The sequence below is a fragment of the Mandrillus leucophaeus genome, unplaced genomic scaffold, assembly GCF_000951045.1.
Source record: "Mandrillus leucophaeus isolate KB7577 unplaced genomic scaffold, Mleu.le_1.0 Scaffold67, whole genome shotgun sequence".
Taxonomy (NCBI): Eukaryota; Metazoa; Chordata; class Mammalia; order Primates; family Cercopithecidae; genus Mandrillus; species Mandrillus leucophaeus.
Window position 1 is genome coordinate 4,216,693 of NW_012107252.1, and position 19,579 is coordinate 4,236,271.

Below are 19,579 nucleotides of genomic sequence, written 5' to 3' on the forward strand. Positions count from 1 at the left end.
TTTTTTTTTTTTTTTTTTTTTGAGACAGTTTTGCTCTTGTTGCTCTAGAGTGCAATGGCGCTATCACGGCTCACTGCAGCCTCCGCCTCCCGGGTTCAAGCGATTCTTCTGTCTCAGCCTCCTGAGTAGCTGGGATTACAGGCGTGCGCCACACCGGCTAATTTTGTAATTTTAGTAGAGACGGGGTTTTTCCATGTTGGTGAGGCTGGTTTCGAACTCCCAACCTCAGGTGATCTGCCCGCCTCAGCCTCCAAAAGTGCTGGGATTACAGGCGTGAGCCACTGTGCCCGGCCTACATATGTCGTAATGCATCTTTGACTACTTTCCGCCTGCAGGCTGCTGTCTTCGTGGTGCCTAACAAATGCTTGAATAGGCAGCTAATAACTGCAGGTTTCATACCTAGGCAGTAAAGCCCTCACCCTGGAGTACATGCTTCAGCTCTGTCACATTTTAAAATACAAAGAACAAGTTGGGACAAATTTGATATGTCTGAACCTGTTGTAAAGTTATCCTGGTGAAGTTTGCGTTGTTCCTGGAGGATTGCAGGACTCTGATGATGTAAACTTAGAATTGTGACCTCATTGCAGGCATCAACAGGAAATAGGTAAGGCATAGGCAGGAAGCCATAACTGGGGAAGAAGTTTCTGGGCCCAGAAGAAAATGTAGGTAGTCTTAGGGTTAGGTAGCAGCTGTCGGGAACTTGCCCCTGCCCATAAGATCCTAAAGGGCCTCCATTGGACTCTCACCAGACAGTTAGAACTTGTTTCCTCCTCCGTGTCAGCCAGCAAGAGGTGCTTAGGGGGCTGTGCCCAGCAGGACCTCACTGCCCAGCAAAACAGCAGGGGAGCCAAGTGGCCTAGATCTGCTGTGGAGTACCCAACAGTTTGCCTGCCTGTCTGCCCTCCTCTTCACCTTATTCTCATCACTGACGTCTACCATTGGCTTGGAAATCAGAAACCCATATCCATCTAGATGGTAAACCATTATTAAGGAGTAACTATTTGTTTTATAGCTATTCATACTTAGTGGAACTTAAAGCTGGTAAAGTTTGAATTTAGGGGTAGTCCTATCGACTTTTTTTTTTTTTTTTTTTTTTTTGTTTTTGTGTTTTTTTGAGACAGAGTCTCACTCTGTCGCCCAGGCTGGAGGGCAATGGCATAATCTCAACTCAATGCAACCTCCACCTCCTGGATTCCAGCGATTCTCCCACCTCAGCCTGGGGGGACCAGGCACAGTGTCTCACACCTGTAATCCCAGCACTTTAGGAGGCCAAGGTGGGGAGATCACCTGAGGCCAGGAGGTTGAGACCATCCTGGCCAACATGATGAAACCTGGTCTCTATTAAAACTACAAAAATTATCTGGGCTTGGTGGCACACGCCTATAGTCCCAGCTACTCGGGAGGCTGAGGCAGGAGAATTGCTTGGACCCAGGAGGCGGAGGTTGCGTTGAACCGAAATCACGCCACTGCCCTCCAGCCTGGGTGACAGAGCGAGACTCTGTCTCAGAAAAAAAGAAAAGAAAAAAGAAATGTATTTGGATTGAACAATGTTGTTTCACTGAAACTTTTACTTGCTCCTTGCAGATTGATTTTGATGATGTGGCTGCAATAAACCCAGAACTCTTACAGCTTCTTCCCTTACATCCAAAGGACAATCTGCCCCTGCAGGAAAATGTAACAATCCAGGTAGGTGCCTGTCATCTGGCTGCAGCCAGTGCCCCAGAGGATTCACTTTGCTTATTGGCTCTTTGCTGATTGATTGTCTGGCATTTTAGCATAATACATGGGCCCAGGATAGGCCCTTGAGAATTGATAAGAGCCACATATTGTGACAATTTGATTTGTTTTTCAGAAACAAAAACGGAGATCCGTCAACTCCAAAATTCCTGCTCCAAAAGAAAGTAAGTGGATTTCTACTAGCTTACTGTCATGGAATTTGTGTCAGGAATTATGTTTCTAGGACTCAGAGTTGTGGAAGCTCCTCTTTTGCAGGTGGTTTCTATGTGGGCTGAGTCCTGCCTATGTTCCAAGCTTCTTTCTTTATGAGGAAGAATCCAACCTACAGCTATCAGGCCAACCTTTAAGAGACCTGGTGCATTTAGGAAATTTGCTGCCTGGCCTGGAAACCTTTTCTGTATAATCCAGAGCCTGATGCTAAGAAGAGTGGGAATCAGCCATTGGTAGGCCTGTTTTCTTCCTTCAGGGGAACAGTATGCCCTGGAAAGAGGCTTTGAAAAAGGGAGACACTAGGTCTGTGGGTTATTTAGAAGTACAGTTGGTGGCACTATAGAGAGGGATGGCTGGGGCTGGAGAGAATAACAGCATTGCCTCGTGGTCTAGGAGGTTGGGCTCTCTCTGCAGAAGTAGTCTGTGAAAACCTACTTTGACGACATGATAGACTGTGACTCTAGGGGGTAAGCTTCCCAAAAGATCCAGCTTAAAGCCAGTTGTACCTTGAAGGCTGGTGACCTGCACAGCTCTCCAGGTCTAGGGGTCATCTTTGCCGCGAAAGGATCCAGCTACCTCAGGGACTCCCAGAATACTGGAGCTTCAGGTTCTGGGGGCCCTGGGTGGAGGGTGGTGCCATCGCAAGCTTGGGCCTGACTGTTGTGGTGCTGGCCCTTTCTTGCTGGGTGTACCACAAGGGAATGCAGGAGAGTTGGGACTCGCAGCAGTCCCATTCCATGTTCATGTCCTCTAAGGATATTGCCACAGCTTTTTGTTTTTTATTTTTCAAAGGCAGAGTCTCACTTGGTTGTCCATGCTGGAATACCATGATATGATTGTAGCTCACTGTAGCCTTGAACTCCTGGGCTCAGGCAATCCTCCCACCTCAGCCTCCCATGTAGCTGGGACTACAGGTGTGCCTCATCACACCTGGCTAATTTTTTTTTTTTTTTCCGTAGAGATAAGGTCTCACTATGTTGCCTGGGCTGGTCTCAAACTCCTGGCCTCAAGGGATCCTCCTGCTTCAGCCTCCCAAAGTGCCAGGATTGCAGGCGTGAGCCACCATGCCCAGCCAATAGCTTTTTTTTTTTTTTTTTAGGATGGGGTCTCACTTTGTTGCCTAAGCTGGTCTTGAACTCCTAGCTTCAAGCAATCCTCCTGCCTCAGCCTCCCAAAGTGCTGGGACTACAGGCACACACCACCATGCCCAGCTACACAGCTCATTTTAATTAAAAAAAAAAGTCTTTAAGGCCCTGAGCGGTGGCTCATGCCTGTAATCCCAGCACTTTGGGGGGCCAAGGTGGGCAGATCACCTGAGGTCAGGTGTTCCAGACCAGCCTGGTCAACATGGTGAAACCCTGTCTCTATTAAAAACACAAAAAACTGGCCAGGCGCAGTGTGGCTCATGCCTGTAATCCCAGCACTTTAGGAGGCCTAGGTGGGTGGATCACCTGAGGTCAGGAGTTTGAGACCAGCCTGGCCAACATGGTGAAACCCCTGTCTCTCCTAAAAATACAAAAATTAGCCAGGCGTGGTGACGGGCACCTGTAATCCCAGCTACTCAGGAAGCTGAGGCAAGAGAATTGTTTGAGCCCAGGGGGTGGAGGTTGCAGTGAGCGGAGATCGTGCTACTGTACTCCAGCCTGGGCGACAGAGCGAGACTTGGTCTTAAAAAAAAAAATTACAGATCATTTGGGGCTAGATGTAATGGCTCACACCTGTAAGCCCAGTGCTTTGGGAGGTTGAGGCAGGAAGATGGCTTGAACCTAGGAGTTTGAGACCAGCCTGGGCAACATAGCAAGACCCAATCTTATTATAAAAAATAAAATAAAATCATTAGGGAAACAGGAAGATTGTAAAAATTCAAGATATGGATTATATATAGCCATCAGCTTGAACTTACAATACTCAGAAACTCGGTAGAAGTTGGTTTTGGCAGAGGCTGCAGTGAGCCAAGATTGCATCACTGCACTCCAGCCTGGCTGACAGTGTGAGACTCTGTCTCAAGAAAAAGATGGGCTGGGCGCGGTGGTTCACGCCTGTAATCCCAGCACTTTGGGAGGCTGAGGCAGGTGGATCACAAGGTCAAGAGATAAAGACCATCCTGACCAACATGGTGAAACCCCATCTCTACTAAAAAAAAAAAAAAAATACAAAAATTAGCTGGGTGTGTTGGCACACGCCTGTAGTCCCAGCTACTCGGGAGGCTAAGGCAGGGGAATTGCCTGAACCCGGGAGGCAGAGGTTGCAGTGAGCCGAGGTTGTACCACTGTACTCCAGCCTGGGCAACAAGAGCGAAACTCCTCAAAAAAAAATAAAATAAAATAGTAATACTAATACTTTTTCTCAAGGACTTAGATTAGGTCTCTCTCTCTCCAGAAATGTTTTCAAGATAGCTATAGGTCCCTGTACTTACTCAAGACAGATGCTCTTTGTGGGAGATGTCCTTGCCCTCAGGAGCTCCTGGATTTGCACAATGTGGACAAAATTTGCACAATTTGGGGGTACTGGTACTTGGTCTAATTTTTCCTTTCTAAGGAATATGGGAAGTTGGTGAGCCCCTTTCCTGGTGACTGGGACCAATTTCACCTTGTACAAAACTTGGAGGTTTGCCCCTGACCACCCTCCAGATCATGCAGCACTGACTGGCTACTGCTCTCGGTTCTCCAGGTCTTCGAACTCGCTCCACTCGCATGTCCACTGTCTCAGAGCTTCGCGTCACTGCTCAGGAGAATGACATGGAGGTGGAGCTGCCTGCAGCTGCAAACACCCGCAAGCAGTTTTCAGTTCCTCGTGAGTAACGAAAGTGCCCCGCACCTGCCATGTTTGAGGCCCTGAAGCACATTGCTTGGTCCCTGTGCTAGAATATCCTGAGATTCATCCATTCCCCCAGCTTCAGAACTGGTCTGCTCCTTCCCTACCAACACGGCTTGCTTATTTGGAAATCATCTCTTTTTTAAAAAACTTAATTGAAACATTACACACACATACACACAGACATGTACATATAGCATTGAGTACATAGTTCTGTGAATTTTCGTAAACTGAACACACTTATGTATCTAACATGATCAGAGCATTACCAGTACTTCAAAGCACCTGAGTGCAAGCCTTGTTTCTCACATGCGGGCATGTTTTCCTGTGGCCATGGAATCAGTCTTTCACAAGCAGTTAAAGACTGGGCAGAAGCCCTCTGACATAGTTGAGGAGTCTAAGGTCTAAGTACACATAGCATTGAGTTCAGTGAATTTTCATAAACAGAACTCACTCGTAACTAACATGATCAGAGCATTACCAGAACTTCAAAAGTCCCTGTTGGGCACATTTCCAGCTCCTGATCCCCTCAAGGGTACCTATAATCCTGACTTCTAATAGCATTAATTAGCTTTTTTTCTTTCTGTATTTTTTTATTTATTTATTGAGACGGAGTCTCACTCTGTCACCCAGGCTGGAGTGCAATGGCATGATCTTGGCTTACCACAACTTCCGCCTCCTAGGTTCAACCAATTCTCCCACCTCAGCCTCCTGAGTAGCTGGGATTACAGGCATGTGCCACTATGCCCGGCTAATTTTTGTATTTCTAGTAGAGATGGGGTATTGCCATTTTGGCCAGGCTGGTCTTGAACTCCTGGCCTCAAGTGATCCGCCCACCTTGGCCTCCTAAAGTGCTGCGATTACAGGCGTGAGCCACTGTGCTCAGCCTTCTTTTTGTACTTTGTTTTTCTTTTGAGATGGAGTTTTGCTCTTGTTGTCCAGGCTGGAGTGCAATACTCAATCTTGGCTCACCTCAATCTCCGCCTCCTGGGTTCCAGCGATTCTCCTGCCTCAGCCTCCCAAGTAGCTGGGATTACAGGCATGTGCCACCATGCCCGGCTAATTTTGTCTTTTTAGTAGAGACGGGATTTCTCCATGTTGGTCAGGCTGGTCTCAAACACCCGACCTCATGTGATCCGCCTGCCTTGGCCTCCCAAAGTTCTGGGATTACAGGTGTGAGCTACCGCACCTGGCCCTCTTTTTATACTTTTTTTTTTTTTTTTGAGACAGAGTCTCGCTCCATCACCCAGGCTGGAGCGCTATGGCTTGATCTCGGCTCACTGCAACCTCTGCCTCCCAGGTTCAAGTGATTATCTTGGCTCAGCCTCCCAACTAGCTAGGACTACAGGTGCACACCACCACACCCAGCTAATTTTTGTATTTTTAGTAGAGACAGGGTTTCATCACATTGGCCAGGCTGATCTCAAACTCCTGACCTCATGATCTGCCCGCCTCAGCCTCGCAAAGTGCTGGGATTACAGGCATAAGCCACTGCGCCCAGCCGTTTTTGTACCTTATATAAATTGAATTTTTTTTTTTTTTTTTTTTTTTGAGATGGAGTCTTGCTCTGTCACCCAGGCTGGAGTGCAGTGGCGCGATCTTGGCTTACTGTGAGCTCCGCCTCCCGGGTTCATGCCATTCTCCTGCTTCAGCCTCCTGAGTAGCTGGGACTACAGGCACCCACCACCATGCCTGGCTAATTTTTCTGTATTTTTTTAGTAGAGACGGGGTTTCACAGTGTTAGCCAGGATGGTCTCGATCTCCTGACCTCGTGAGACACCCACCTCGGCCTCCCAGCTGGGATTACAGGTGTGAGCGAGCCACCGCGCCCAGCCTACATAAATTACATTTTAAATTTTTTTTTTTTTTTTTTTGAGACGGAGTCTCTGTTGCCCAGGCTGGAATGCAGTGGCGTGATCTCGGCTCACTGCAAGCTCTGCCTCCCGGGTTCGCACAATTTTAAAATTTTTTAAGTGAGTCAGATGAGGTGTGGAAAATTAGTAAATATAAACAAAAATTTTTAATGTGAATTGTTTGTCAGTCTTTAATAGATTATATAAAGTAGATGCAAATTTTGTAAGACACACAACCATTACACTTTACATATATCAAATTCAGCTCTAATAGGATGAAAGTAAATGAATGAGTCATGACCAAGTATGGGAAGTAATGAGGTGTTGTGGATTGGACCTTTCTGTATTGAATCAATCTGGTTAGTTGTTTCCCCAGTTCCCCATCACCCTAGCTTTTCAGTCTTTGCTCCTGTTAACCACCTGGGTTCCTGAGGCTTGGGAGAAGTCAGAAAGGCCTGGCTTTTCTCCGTAAGACCAGACCTGGCCTGACCTGAGAACTCATGCTTGGGTGAAGCCTAAAGAGTTCATGTCCTCAGAGGCTTTTCCCTTCATGTCAAAGCCCATACTAAACTGTTCACATACCCTTTAAGATATTTTGACCCTAGGAGCCAGCCCTTGCAGAAAACGTGGTCAGGGTGAGAGTGTGGGCTGAGGTGAAGGGAAAAGTACAAGCTCTGCACATACTGTAAGAGCCTTGCTGAGCACGCAGGTCACTCTCTCGGCCCATAACCAGGGCCATGGGCTCAGGTGAGATGCCTGTGGTATACCTGCCTGCTTCTCCAGTGACTCTTGTTTCCCTACAGCTGCCCACCCTAGGCCTTCCTGCCCCGCAGTGGCTGAAATACCATTGAGGATGGTCAGCGAGGAGGTGGAAGAGCAAGTCCATTCCATCCGAGGCAGCTCTTCTGCAAACCCTGTGAACTCAGGTAGACACACTGAGCTGTCTGCTGTTCTGTTTCCAGTGAGGCACAGATAGTTAACATCCCATCCTAAACCTGGCTTACCTTGGCACCTGAGTTCAAGCCCTGTTTGTCACATGGGGGCATGTTTTCCTTTGGCCATGGAATCAGTCTTTCATTATCAAGACAAAACAAGAACTGTCTGGCCGGGCGTGGTGGCTTAAGCCTGTAATCCCAGCACTTTGGGAGGCCGAGACGGGTGGATCACGAGGTCAGGAGATCGAGACCATCCTGGCTAACACGGTGAAACCCCGTCTCTACTAAAAAATAATACAAAAAACTAGCTGGGCGAGGTGGCGGGCCCCTGTAGTCCCAGCTACTTGGGAGGCTGAGGCAAGAAAATGGCGTAAACCCAGGAGGCGGAGCTTGCAGTGAGCTGAGATCCGGCCACTGCACTCCAGCCTACGTGACAGAGAAAGACTCCGTCTCAAAAAAAAAAAAACAAACAAGAACTGTCTCACCTCTGTGGTTGTTGAGAAAGTAGCCAAGATGCTTAGGGAAAGTTTGGGTTAGAACTGGAGTACAGTTATCACTATTTGACTTCACACTGGCCAGGCCACTACTTTGTGGACTTGTCCATCTCAAGAGTCACATCTATTACTTCTTTTTGCATATAGTGATTTAAGAGTAAGGATCTAGAGAAGGCCTCTCCCTGGGAAAGGCCCAGTACTCAGTAAATAGCCAGAAAAGAGCAGGCTGGCTTAGACTGGTAACAGAGTGGGCTTCCTTTTTTTTTTTTAATGTTTTTGTAGTTCGGAGGAAATCATGTATTGTGAAGGAAGTGGAAAAAATGAAGAACAAGCGAGAAGAGAAGAAGGCCCAGAACTCTGAAATGAGAATGAAACGAGCTCAGGTACCTTTCTTGGGAGGCTAGGGCAAGGGTTTTTGGACAGGTGTCCTTAACAAAAACCCTACACACAGCCGAGATACAGTTGGGCCCCAGCATTTCTGAGGCTCCAGTTCTTGAGGCCCCAGTTCTTTTTTTTTTTTTTTTTTTTGAGACAGAGTCTTGCGCTGTTGCCCAGGCTGGAGTGCAGTGGTGTGATCTCTGCTCACTGCAACCTCCACCTCTGAGTTCAAGTGATTCTTGTGCCTCAGCCTCCCAAGTAGCTGGGATTACAGGCGTGTGCCAGCTACTTTTTTTGTATTTTTAGTAGAGACAGAGTTTCGCTATTTTGCCCAGGCTGGTGTGGAACTCTTGGCCTTCTAAAGTGCTGGGATTGTAGGCATAAGCCATTGCATCTGGCCTCTGAGGCTCCAATTCTGATATCCAGGAAATAACTGGTTTATCAGGATTCAGAGAACAAGTAATTCAGAAATGTTTCTGAAGGTCCTTAGATGAGGAATATTTCATGCTGATTGTCTAGTAAGCAAGCCACATGCTCACATGGCAGGATGGCCAGAGGGGCTGCAGGGCATAATTGGTCTGCTTTCTCCCACCCTCCCCTGAGTTGTACGCATTTGGAGGGCAGGGACTGCAGTACAGTCCCCTTATTTGGGTTCATTGCTTCTAGGTAGCCCAGTCTGCTGCTGTGCCTCCTAGAATGTGGAACTGGCCCTAGTCCCAGTTTCTAGCATGCTTTGGTGTATGCTTAGGCCCCTCTGCCAGTCTCTTCCCCGGTGCTTTGTGCCTGGCTTCTCAACCTACAGCCAGGGCAGGGACTTTGACAACTGTGAAGGGTGGTGAGCAAAGAGCTATTGCTGCTGCCGCATAGGGGTCTGAGAGCACTTATATCTTAACAGTCTGCCCTTTTTCACTCCCGTCTCAAACCAGGAGTATGACAGTAGTTTTCCAAACTGGGAATTTGCCCGAATGATTAAAGAATTTCGGGCTACTTTGGAATGTCATCCACTTACTATGACTGATCCTGTAAGTACATCTAAAGAACTTCTCTTTCTTGAATAAGTGTACAATTGAGGGACAGAAAACTTCTCTTTACAGGAATGAGGGCATGCAGGAATCTTTACTCATCTTTGAGCGTTTTATTTTATTTTTTTGAGATGGGGTCTCTGTCACGCAGGCTGGAGTGCAGTGGTGCGATCTTGGATCACTGCAACCTCCACTTCCCTGGGCTTGAGTGATCCTCCCTACCTCAGCCTCCCGGGTAGCTGGGACCACAGATGCATTCCACCGCACCCTGCTGATTTTTTGTATTTTTGGCAGACGGGGGTTTCACCACGTTGCCCAGGCCAGTCTCGAACTTCTGGGTTCAAGCGATCTGCCCGCCTCGACTTCCCAAAGTGCTGGGATTACAGGTGTAAGCCACCGTGCCTGGCAGAGGCTATTTTATTTTATTTTATTTTTATTTATTTTTTTTTTTGAGACGGAGTCTCGCTCTGTCACCCAGGCTGGAGTGCAGTGGCCAGATCTCAGCTCACTGCAAGCTCCGCCTCCAGGGTTTACGCCATTCTCCTGCCTCAGCCTCCCGAGTAGCTAGGACTACAGGCGCCCGCCACCTCGCCCGGCTAGTTTTTTTGTATTTTTTTAGTAGAGACGGGGTTTCACCGTGTTAGCCAGGATGGTCTCGATCTCCTGACCTCGTGATCCGCCCGTCTCGGCCTCCCAAAGTGCTGGGATTACAGGCTTGAGCCACCGCGCCCGGCCCGGCTATTTTATTTTATTTTATTTTATTTTATTTTTTGAGACGGAGTCTCACTCTTTCGCCCAGGCTGGAGTACAATGGCATGATCTTGGCTCACTGCAGCCTCTGCCTCCCGGGTTCAAGCAATTCTCCTGCCTCAGCCTCCCCATTAGCTGGGATTACAGGCATGTGCCACCAAGTCCAGCTAATTTTTGTATTTTTAGTAGAGATGGGGTTTCACCATGTTGGCCAGGCTGGTTTCGAACTCCTGACCTCATGATCTGCCCACTTTGGCCTCCCAAAGTTCTGGAATTACAGGTGTGGGCCAATATGTCCAGCCGAGGTTATTTTTTAATATCCTTTGGTGGGCTGAAGCTAGTGAGGCCCACATGGGAGGGGTCTGATCTTTATAAACTGGGTTCCACTCCCACTACCATAGGTTGGCTAGATTCCTGCATTAGTAAGAATCATGAAAGTAGTGCTGAAACTCCTGTAGACAGCAGAGTGAGAAAAATGGGAACAAAATCCAGTGCTCTCATCTTGTGCTCTGGAGTATCTAATGGAGGATGCAGGGGTCCTAGTGTTAGACCTTGTCCTCTGACTGGGCCAGACATGGGATTGGAAGGGGTGGAAGTTCTGGACAAGCTTGCTTTTGAAATTGCTCTGACCCTTTGCTGTTGGTTGCCTCCTCTCATCCACTTGCAGATCGAAGAGCACAGAATATGTGTCTGTGTTAGGAAACGCCCACTGAATAAGCAAGGTAAGTCCTGTTCAGTCAGGAAGAGGCTTCAGACTGATTAAGGGGCCTTCTGTTTCCAGGGAGCACCCCCTGAAATACTCTCCTTCTGCAGAATTGGCCAAGAAGGAAATTGATGTGATTTCCATTCCTAGCAAGTGTCTCCTCTTGGTACATGAACCCAAGTTGAAAGTGGACTTAACAAAGTATTTGGAGAACCAAGCATTCTGCTTTGACTTTGCATTTGATGAAACAGCTTCAAATGAAGTTGTCTACAGGTTAGTCCCTTGCATCTATTTTTCCCTCCTTGTGCCCTTCCATTTTTGTTGTGGGACATGGTGGTAACACTACTCACAGACATGCTGAATTCTGAAGCTCTTCCTCGCTTCTGTGTTTTCTTTGGGTCATACCCTTTGGCAGCTTAGTGGCCCATCCTTGAGTGGATCCTGAATAATGAGGTATTACCCATTATGCGCTGAGGCAGGGCTGGCCAGGCTCCAGGGGTTCTTCCTGTGCCTTATGCAGCCATCTTATTGTCCACTGGGATCTGCTCTGCTGCTTTTTTTTTTTCTTTTTTTTTTGACAGAATTTCACTCTTGTTGCCCAGACTAGAGTGCAGGGGCACAATCTCAGCTCACTGCAACCTCCGCCTCCCAGGTTCCAGCAATTCTCCTGCCTCAGCCTCCTGAGTAGCTGAGATTACAGGTGCCCACCATCACACCTGGCTAATTTTGTGTTTTTAGTAAAGACAGGGTTTCGCCCTGTTGGTCAGGCTGGTCTTGAACTCCTGACCTCAGGTTATCTGTTCGCCTTGGCCTCCCAAAGTGCTGCGATTAAAGGTGTGAGCCACTGCGCCCGGCCCCGGATCTGCCCTTTCTAATACAGCACCCAGTACCCTCATAGGGGTATTTATTTTATTTTATTTTTATTTATTTATTTTTTGAGACGGGGTCTCAGTCAGTCTGTCACTCTGGCTGGAGTGCAGTGGTGAGATCTCAGCTCACTGCAACCCCCGCCTCCCAGGTTTAAGCAATTCTCCTGCCCCAGCCTCCCAAGTAGCTGGGATTACAGGCATGCACCACCACACCTGGCTAATTTTTTGTATTTTTAGTACAGACAGTTTCACCATGTTGGTCAGGCTGGTCTCAAACTCCTGAGCTCAGGTGATCCACACACTTCAGCCTCCCAAAGTTCTGGGATTACAGGCGTGAGCCACCATGCCCAGCCAGTAGTGTCTCTTCTGCTGGAAGTTGGATGCTGAGCTTAGGCTTTCATCCTGTGTCTCGAGGGTCAGAGGAAAGGTTGGATGACTTAGAGTATGGGCCATCAGCTTGCTCCTGGATAGTCAGCCCAGGGATCCCCCAACCCCCATCCCACTGCCAGTTTGCTAAGAGTATTTAGATTTGTAAGTGGGGTTGGGGTCAGGTGGGATCACTGAGGCAAGAGAGGAGTGCTATTCTTAGAAGGAGGAATCGACCCTGAGAACTCTGCAGTGGAAGGGTGGCAGGACATGTTCCAAGGAGCACATGTTGGGAACAGATACAAATACTCCTCTTCTAGGTTCACAGCAAGGCCACTGGTACAGACAATCTTTGAAGGTGGAAAAGCAACTTGTTTTGCATATGGCCAGACAGGAAGTGGCAAGACACATGTGAGTATTGAGGCCTGGCAGGGAAAGAGCCTTTCCATTGTGCATCCCTGGCTCCCTATAAAAGGATACCATGAGTTTCTTAAGAAAGGCCCCTTGTTGCAGATGCCCCATCACCAGATGGCCTTGCCATGTCAGACACAGGGAGGGGCTTTAGGTCCAGCCTTCTGGCTTTGTTGTGGCCCACTGTGGTGATGGGCCAGTAGTGCTCTGCCCTAGGCCAACGGCCGTTTTCCATGGTCATCTACCCCTTCCCTTTGCAGACTATGGGCGGAGACCTCTCTGGGAAAGCCCAGAATGCATCCAAAGGGATTTACGCCATGGCCTGTAAGTACTGTGTACTGCTGCTTCAGGGTTGGGCACCAAAAGGCATGTTGTTTGCTTAGCAAGGTTCTCTCCCTCAGCCCGGGACGTCTTCCTCCTGAAGAATCAACCCTGCTACCGGAAATTGGGCTTGGAAGTCTATGTGACATTCTTCGAGATCTACAATGGGAAGGTAGCTGGTGGGAAGCCCCTTGTTTACACTGTTGGGACCCAGCACATTTTAAAACCTTGAAGTTGGCTAGAAGTTGAAGCCAAAAACCTATTAGCTGTCAAGCCACTGATGGGCCACTCTGCCCTGGCATGCATGTGTAGGGGGTTTCATCTGATGGTGAGATGGCACCTAAGTTCAACAAATATGGCAAGAATACTCCTCAGGGCCCCCTCTCAGGTGCCAGGTTTGCCTGTGTGTGTCCTGACCTCCCTCAGCCTATTTCCTTCATCCCTTCTTCGCTGATTGTGCACATTCAGTCTCATATTCATTCTTTCCCTTCCCGTACCCCCATACATCTCTTTCCACCCCTCTATGCACTGTGTGCTTCTGCAGAGTTGCTTTCCCTAGAGTGGGATCTAGATAATAAAAATAGCTAATATTTATCATTAATAAGATATTAGGGACTGGGTGTGGTGACTCACGCCTATAATCCCAGCACTTTGGGAGGCTGTGGCAGGCAAGTCACCTGAGGTCAGGAGTTCGAGACCAGCCTGGCTAACATGGTGAAACCCCATCTCTACTAAAAACACACAACAAATTAGCTGGGCATGGTTGTGGGCACCTGTAATCCCAGCTACTCAGGAAGCTGAGGCAGGAGAATCGCTTGAACCCAGGAGGCAGAGCTTGCACCATTGCATTCCTGCCTGGGCAACAAGAGCTAAACTCCGTCTCAAAATAAGAATAAGATATTAGGAGCTATGTGCTATTCTAAGTGCTATCTGTCTCGGCTTTACAGATGAGATGCAAGGCTAGAGTGGTTATTAACTTGCCCAGGCTCATACAGCTAGTAAGGTACCAGAGTCACAGTAAACTGAGGCAGTTTGGCTCAGATCCCAAGTATATTGCCCTCTGCTAGGCTGACATCCATCATCTCATGTTCTCTGCCTTTCCTGCTGCTGGCTCTTGTCTGAGCTGGGCAGGCTCTGTAGGAGGGAGCAGTCGGGTAGGGTGCCTGGTGCCCAGTGGCCTTAGCCTCATTCCCCCTGCCTGGCACAGCTGTTTGACCTGCTCAACAAGAAGGCCAAGCTGCGCGTGCTGGAGGACGGCAAGCAACAGGTGCAAGTGGTGGGGCTGCAGGAGCACCTGGTTAACTCTGCTGATGACGTCATTAAGATGATCGACATGGGCAGCGCCTGCAGGTCAGAGTCCTGGTGCGGGGGAAGGAGTGACCTTCTCATGTCTGGTTCATGAGTAAAGTCTAACTCTGAGCACATTTCTGTTTACACAGAGTGCTGCTTTGCCCAGTTTGGTAAGGGCTGCGAAGGCCTCTGCTTTATAGGGTCTCTATAAGACATATGAGGGCCGGGCGCGGTGGCTCAATCCTGTAATCCCAGCACTTTGGGAGGCCGAGACGGGCGGATCACGAGGTCAGGAGATCGAGACCATCCTGGCTAACACGGGGAAACCCCGTCTCTACTAAATAATACAAAAAACTAGCCGGGCGAGGCGGCGGGCGCCTGTAGTCCCAGCTACTAGGGAGGCTGAGGCAGGAGAATGGCTTGAACCCGGGAGGCGGAGCTTGCAGTGAGCTGAGATCCGGCCACTGCACTCCAGCCTGGGCGAGAGCGACACTCCGTCTTAAAAAAAAAAAAAAAAAAGACATATGACCCCAGGGCCAGAGGCTAATCAGAACCAAGTCAGGTCAGGTACAGTGGCTCACACCTATAATCTCAGCAGTTTGGGAAAACGAAGCAAGAGGATCACTTCAGGCCAGGAGTTCGAGGTTGCAGTGAGCTATGATCGCACCACTGCACTCCAGTCTGCATGGCAGAGCGAGACTCTCAAAAAAATTAAAAAAAAAGTCAAAGTGTTACACCAAAGTCATGCTTCCTGGCTTCTCTGGGTTCCTCTTTGCTCTTCTCTCCCTTTGTGGTGGAAGTCAGGAGCTCTGGGTCTGTTCTGGGCTGGAAGTAATGGGTTCATACCCCCTCTGCACAGAAGTAGGGGAGCACTTTTCCACTAGGGCTGTGGATATTGGTACAGTGGAGCGCTAGGCAGCTATGGAGGCCCAGGGAGGGGGCTGCCCTCTACAGGGTCCTCAAGTTCTGGCAGGTGGTTCATGACAGCTTCCCCCTTCCTTGTGGGCCCTTTGTAGCAGAGGCAATTTATCCTTCCCCATGTCCTTCTAGGGCTCCAGGTCTGGCAAAGGACTGGATTCCCTAGTCCAGAATCCAGTACTAATTTGGCTGCCAGGAAAATGTATTAGGTCCAGAGCCGGAGGGAGAATTGCTACCCAGGGAGGGCAAGATGGAAGCCTGGGACAGGAAGACACAGGATTTCTTCGCCTCCTAATCTGTGTCCTTCCCTTCCTAGAGAACGTCTGTGGACTTGGGTGCCTTGGGGGCTGGTGACCACAGAATCTCATAACCTTTCTTTACCACAGAACCTCTGGGCAGACATTTGCCAACTCCAATTCCTCCCGCTCCCACGCCTGCTTCCAGATTCTTCTTCGAGCTAAAGGGAGAATGCATGGCAAGTTCTCTTTGGTAGATCTGGCAGGGAATGAGCGAGGTGCAGACACTTCCAGTGCTGACCGGCAGACCCGCATGGAGGGCGCAGAAATCAACAAGAGTCTCTTAGCCCTGAAGGTAGTGGGGCAGCTAGACCTGGTTGGCCGGGACAGCTGCTGGGAAGGGATGGGGAGGGGTCAGTGCAAGGAAAGAAGGGACCTCAGTTGTTCCTGCTGCCCCCACAGGAGTGCATCAGGGCCCTGGGACAGAACAAGGCTCACACCCCGTTCCGTGAGAGCAAGCTGACACAGGTGCTGAGGGACTCCTTCATTGGGGAGAACTCTAGGACTTGCATGGTGAGTAGGGTCACTTTGAAGGTGATGGTGCAAGAGGAGACAGAGTTGCCTTCCACAGAGACACTTAGTCCTGTCCCTGGGTGGGAAGCTCAGCACTGCCAGCTGCCTGCATTTCCAGGCTCTACTGTGACTGAGCTTCCAGATCCTGCTTTAATGCACCAGCCTCCTCGTGGCCTAACCAAGCGGGGAGGAAGGGATCTATTCCCTTTAAGATGTGTAGATGCAGCTCTTGCTTTGGGAGAGGTCATTCCTCCATTACCGGATGAAAAAGGGGTTCCAGAATTCAGAAGATGGGCCTTTGGGTCAGCAGGAAAGGGAAGTCCTTGTTTCTTCCATGGCTTCCCTCAGGTTCATTGGCTCCCAGCCTAGAAAATGGAAATAGCCTGGATCATAAAGCTGTGTTCTTGAATGACTTCCTCTTCCCTGTTTTATCCCCAAGCCCTTGTATGTGAGATATGCCATCCTTCCCCTCAAGAGAATATTCTCCCCTACCCTTTGGGTAGGGGCCTTTTTCATAAGGAAGGTAGGATTTTCTGACTAAGCTCTAAACCCTGTACCTAAGGCATTATCCCTTGGCCTGAGGGAACTGAAGTTTCCAGCAGAAGCCACAGAGCTTTAAGATAGGACCTTGGGCTGGGCGCGGTGGCTCAAGCCTGTAATCCCAGCACTTTGGGAGGCGGAGGCAGACGGATCACAAGGTCAGGAGATTGAGACCATCCTGGCTCATGTGGTGAAACCCCATCTCTACTAAAAAATACAAAACTTAGCCAGGTGTGGTGGCGGGCACCTGTAGTCCCAGCTACTCAGGAGGCTGAGGCAGGAGAATGGCATGAACCTGGAAGGCGGAGCTTGTGGTGAGCCAAGATCGCACCACTGCACTCTTGTCTAGGCAACAGAGTGAGACTCCGTCTCAAAAAAAAAAAAAAGAAAAGATAGGACCTCGGTAGCAAGACTGTCTCAGTAAAGGAATAATGAAGCGAAAGATAATTAGATGTGTCTTTGAAAGTAGGAAACCAAAGTCTGAGGCATCTTAATTTGCAATGCCCATGGGGCAAGTGGCCTAGCACAGCACAGTGCTAAATGAGTCCTCCCATCAATACCATGTGGGTCTCCGAAGCTTGAAGAAACTCCGAGTGGAGGCCCCTCGGGGGCAGGCTATCTAGCATCCTCACTGTGCCTCTCAGCCTTTAATCACCCATCCCTCTTTTGCAGATTGCCACGATCTCACCGGGCATAAGCTCCTGTGAATATACTTTAAACACACTGAGATATGCAGACAGGTACTAGTACCTACAGCTAGGTGGGATGGGGAACAGGACTGGGCAAGGGAAGGGCAGTGATGAGAGGGGAGGAGGCTCTGGGGCCTCGGGGCCTACTGTATACTCCTCTGTGACTCTGAACCTGGGACTTGGGAGTTCAGCCATAAAGCTAGGTCTGTCCCAGTCCTCTCTGGGCCCTGCTGGGGAGTCAGCAAGGTGAGGGGCTTTTCCAGTCCAGCTTTAGTTGACTCTCTCCTGGCTGAAGGCAAGGTTGCCATTCCATTCCCTTGGAGCCTCAAGCCTCAAAGCCTGGGTGGTACCGCGCTCCTGTGGTGAGTACCAAGGGGGCTGCTGTGGGGATCTGAGACCTCCTTGTTTCCTCAGGGTCAAGGAGCTGAGCCCCCACAGTGGGCCCAGTGGAGAGCAGTTGATTCAAATGGAAACAGAAGAGATGGAAGCCTGCTCTAACGGGGCGCTGATTCCAGGCAATGTAAGGACCAGGATGGGGCCAAGCAAGACAGAAGCGTGGCCTGCTGAGGTGGCAACTGATCACACAATTGTCTTTCTTTTTGGCCCTCTCAGTTATCCAAGGAAGAGGAGGAACTGTCTTCCCAGATGTCCAGCTTTAACGAAGCCATGACTCAGATCAGGGAGCTGGAGGAGAGGGCTGTGGAAGAGCTCAAGGAGATCATACAGGTAGGCAGCTGGCCCTGGCCAGAGAACTGGATGCATCACGGCCCTCAGTGTGTTCCGTACCATTCCCAGAACATGACCTGGGTCTTGTTCCCACAGGTGTTCACATTGGGGTAGCAAGAAGCAGCCCTCTACACCAGCACTCTTTAATGCTTTGCCTATTAACCCAGCTGTTCTTCTAATTATCACAACTCCTTCTGCAGGTTGGCACACGTAGGCTTTCTGACATCACACTAACCACAGCCAGTCTCTCCTCCATGCTCCTGATAGAGGATTTGAAGGGTGATCCATATGCAGGGATCTTCTCTTGTTTTTTTGGTGAATGTTGCAACTCTTGTGCTGGATCCAAGGGCCAAAAAACATGAAGTATAGGTAATAGGCCCTAAGGGTGTGACTTGAGATCAATCCTGTCTCTTCCATTAACAAGCTGATTTCCTTATGAAAGTCATTTAGCCTCACTGGGCCTCAGTTTTTGCATCTCTGAAATGGTCAAGGTAGGATGGTTGTATTTGAGGGTTCCGTAATATGCTTATAAAGCATCAGCACAGTACCCAGTGTGTGGCCAGGGTTTAGTAAGTGGTAGGTGCCCCTGCTACTGTAATCCCTACTGTGGAAGAGGAAGTGACCGGGAGGCAGGAATTTACATCCTAATGGTGGGGCGCTCAGAGGATTGCAGAGCAGGAAGGAAGAACTTGGGGCAGGTGTAACGAGGAGGGACTGTGAAGAGTAAGTGCTCAGGCCTGTCCTCCCCTTCCTGGAGTGCTCAGGGGTACAGAGTTTTGTAAGCACATGGCACTTTCAGGATGAATGAGAGGCTCACTGTGGTCAAAGCAAAAGGAATGAACAGGTGATGGAGGGTAATTAAGGCTGTGGACAGGTCAGCAGGGATCTGATGCTAAAGAGCCTTCTAGATGGTCACAGGCCTGGACTGCATCATGAGGACAGTGGAAGCCTTTGGAGGGTGTTAAGCAGAGTGGTGACATGGGCATGTCAGAGCTTTAGATATATCATATGGTCACCATGTGGAGCCTGGTTTGGGAGCTTGGGAAAAGCAAAAGTAGAGGCAGTTAGGAGATTGTTGGAAAGGGTTCAAGAAAAACTAGTGCCAGCCAGACGCGGTGGCTCATGCTTGTAATCCCAACACCTTGGGAGGCCGAGGCAGGTGGATCATGAGGTCAGGAGTTTGAGACCAGCCCGGCCAACATGGTGAAACCCCGTGTCTACTAAAAGTACAAAAAACTAGCCAAGTGTGGTGGCGGGTGCCTGTAATCCCAGCTGCTTGGGAGGCTGACGCAGGAGAATTACTTGAACCCGGGAGGCGAAGGTTGCAGTGAGCCGAGATCGCACCACTGCACTCTAGCCTGGGTGACAGAGCAAGACTTCATCTCGGGGAAAAAAAAAAAGAGAGAAACTAGTGCCTAGACCAAGCTGTGTCCGTGTTCATGGGATTGGAATGAGGGCATGAGATTCACGAACCATTTAGATATACAAGCATCAAAATCTTAAAAGGTACCCCCCAAAATATGTACTCTCTCTATATATATGTTTTTGTTTTTGAGAGAATCTCACTCTGTCACCCAGACTGGAGTTTAGTGGTGCAATCTTGGCTCACTGCAGCCTCCGCCTCCTGGGTTCAAGCAATTCTCCTGCCTCAGCCTCCTGAGTACCTGGGATTACAGGTGCTTGCCACCATGCCCATCTAATTTTTCGTTTTTTTGTTTTTTGTTGTTTTTTTTTTTGAGACGGA

At 49.2% G+C, this 19,579-nt stretch overlaps 1 protein-coding gene across 2 annotated transcripts in view; it reads left to right on the forward strand.

Moving 5' to 3' along the window:
• KIF2C (kinesin family member 2C) overlaps positions 1 to 19,579 on the forward strand; it is a 27,996-nt gene that overhangs the window by 5,505 nt on the left and 2,912 nt on the right. Inside the window, exons 3-19 of one of the 2 annotated variants that reach the window (XM_012001853.1) lie at positions 1,585 to 1,686; positions 1,853 to 1,901; positions 4,618 to 4,740; positions 7,418 to 7,540; positions 8,326 to 8,426; positions 9,348 to 9,443; positions 10,861 to 10,915; positions 11,007 to 11,169; positions 12,452 to 12,542; positions 12,803 to 12,866; positions 12,944 to 13,035; positions 14,071 to 14,213; positions 15,458 to 15,662; positions 15,770 to 15,880; positions 17,093 to 17,160; positions 17,524 to 17,629; positions 17,722 to 17,835. In XM_012001853.1, coding sequence (XP_011857243.1) covers positions 1,585 to 1,686; positions 1,853 to 1,901; positions 4,618 to 4,740; positions 7,418 to 7,540; positions 8,326 to 8,426; positions 9,348 to 9,443; positions 10,861 to 10,915; positions 11,007 to 11,169; positions 12,452 to 12,542; positions 12,803 to 12,866; positions 12,944 to 13,035; positions 14,071 to 14,213; positions 15,458 to 15,662; positions 15,770 to 15,880; positions 17,093 to 17,160; positions 17,524 to 17,629; positions 17,722 to 17,835 — 1,806 coding nt within the window. The remainder of the gene's footprint in view (positions 1 to 1,584; positions 1,687 to 1,852; positions 1,902 to 4,617; positions 4,741 to 7,417; positions 7,541 to 8,325; positions 8,427 to 9,347; positions 9,444 to 10,860; positions 10,916 to 11,006; positions 11,170 to 12,451; positions 12,543 to 12,802; positions 12,867 to 12,943; positions 13,036 to 14,070; positions 14,214 to 15,457; positions 15,663 to 15,769; positions 15,881 to 17,092; positions 17,161 to 17,523; positions 17,630 to 17,721; positions 17,836 to 19,579) is intronic. The other variant, XM_012001854.1, reaches the window with a different exon arrangement.